A 1,385-nucleotide genomic window follows, 5' to 3' on the forward strand; every position below is an offset into this window, starting at 1 on the left:
TCTGTGATTGGCTGATTATCTTGTGCGCACAATATAGCGATTGTGTTTTCAAGTCTCAAAAAAAAAAAGAGACGGGAAAACAGAACTTGTGTTTTCAGCTCCAAAAAAAAAAAGAAGTGAAAACAGAACTTTTGTTTTCCCATCGCCAAAAATAAAATAACTCCTGAAAACAGACTTATTTTGTGTTTCCCCGAGTTTGTTTTTTTTGGCGACGGGAAAACATAACTTGTGTTTTCCCGACTTTTTTTTTTTGGAGCGGTGATGTCACCTTAGTGCCACCGTAAAACAATTTGTGCAGTGTAACCTTTTCTTTGGCTTTGCTCTAATCAACAATTCACAACTTCTGCCATAAATGATTTGTTATCAAGTTTATGTTTTGAGCATTTCTCAACAAAATACTCGCAAATTGATGTTGATTGTTACAGGTATCGTGTTTGTAACAATGTATTAGGTTGATTGAACTCAATTTTATAGACATACGTGAGAAATAATTTTTTTACATTAAAAGAAGGGTTTACAAGAAGAACTCTTAGCTTTACGTATGTACTCATAAAAGCTCAGAGCATTAAAGAAGAACTAAGCGACCCGGAGGGTCTATTGATCTAGCTGGGACTTGGATTATTGCAACTACCACAAAGCTACTTGCAAAGCAAAAGTATGTCACATATTATTAATGCCACACAAAAACCTTAAGTGCAAAAATGCACATACAAAGCACTTGCCCAGCTCCCTTGTATGCTATAATCATAATAATATGTACATGTATCAACTATCATGTGTATGAATATTGTAACATGTGTAATCATATGACTACATGTAAAACAGAACAGTCATGTAAACTTGAACAATTATCAAACAAAATTACCAACCCAACTTATTATTCGGAGAATGACTTGAGGTCTTTTTATAAACTGCACAGGGTCGAACTCTCCTCCAGCCATCCCTGCACCGTAAGCTTGAGGTTGCGATGGAAGTGACATTTTCCTTATTCACTGTGTAGACATTGAATGACGTCATACATTTATGAGCATTATTAACGGTAATCAGAAATACCGAATTTTACCCAGTAATAGCTTCCTTGTTTCACTACCGAATTTTAGCTTCCTTATTTCGCTTCCGATTGTGAAGAGCATATGAGATAAACTATTATTATAATAATATGATTATAGGTGCAACCTAATTTAGGGGCAAAAGCTTTTTAAGTTTTTTTGATAACCATGTATTTTTGATAAATGTATGGACATGCTTGTGTTAAAAAATTATAATTGTTGCAATAATTAAGTAATGCATCTTAACACATCAATCTTAAAACGAGTTACATGTTCCTAGCTGAAAGATCTAGCATCTGATATTTTTTGTTTTCTAGCAACAGGAATTTAAAGCTG

At 33.9% G+C, this 1,385-nt stretch overlaps 1 protein-coding gene across 1 annotated transcript in view; it reads right to left on the reverse strand.

Annotated features, from left to right (window-relative positions):
- The window catches only part of LOC127868911 (synaptogyrin-3-like), a 23,834-nt gene extending 22,801 nt beyond the window's left edge, over positions 1–1,033 (reverse strand). Inside the window, exon 1 of the mRNA XM_052411063.1 lies at positions 870–1,033. Within this exon, the coding sequence (XP_052267023.1) occupies positions 870–980 (111 nt within the window). The 5' untranslated portion in view covers positions 981–1,033. The remainder of the gene's footprint in view (positions 1–869) is intronic.
- Positions 1,034–1,385: the final 352 nt, after the last annotated feature.

Source organism: Dreissena polymorpha, chromosome 2 (assembly GCF_020536995.1).
Source record: "Dreissena polymorpha isolate Duluth1 chromosome 2, UMN_Dpol_1.0, whole genome shotgun sequence".
Lineage (NCBI taxonomy): Eukaryota > Metazoa > Mollusca > Bivalvia > Myida > Dreissenidae > Dreissena > Dreissena polymorpha.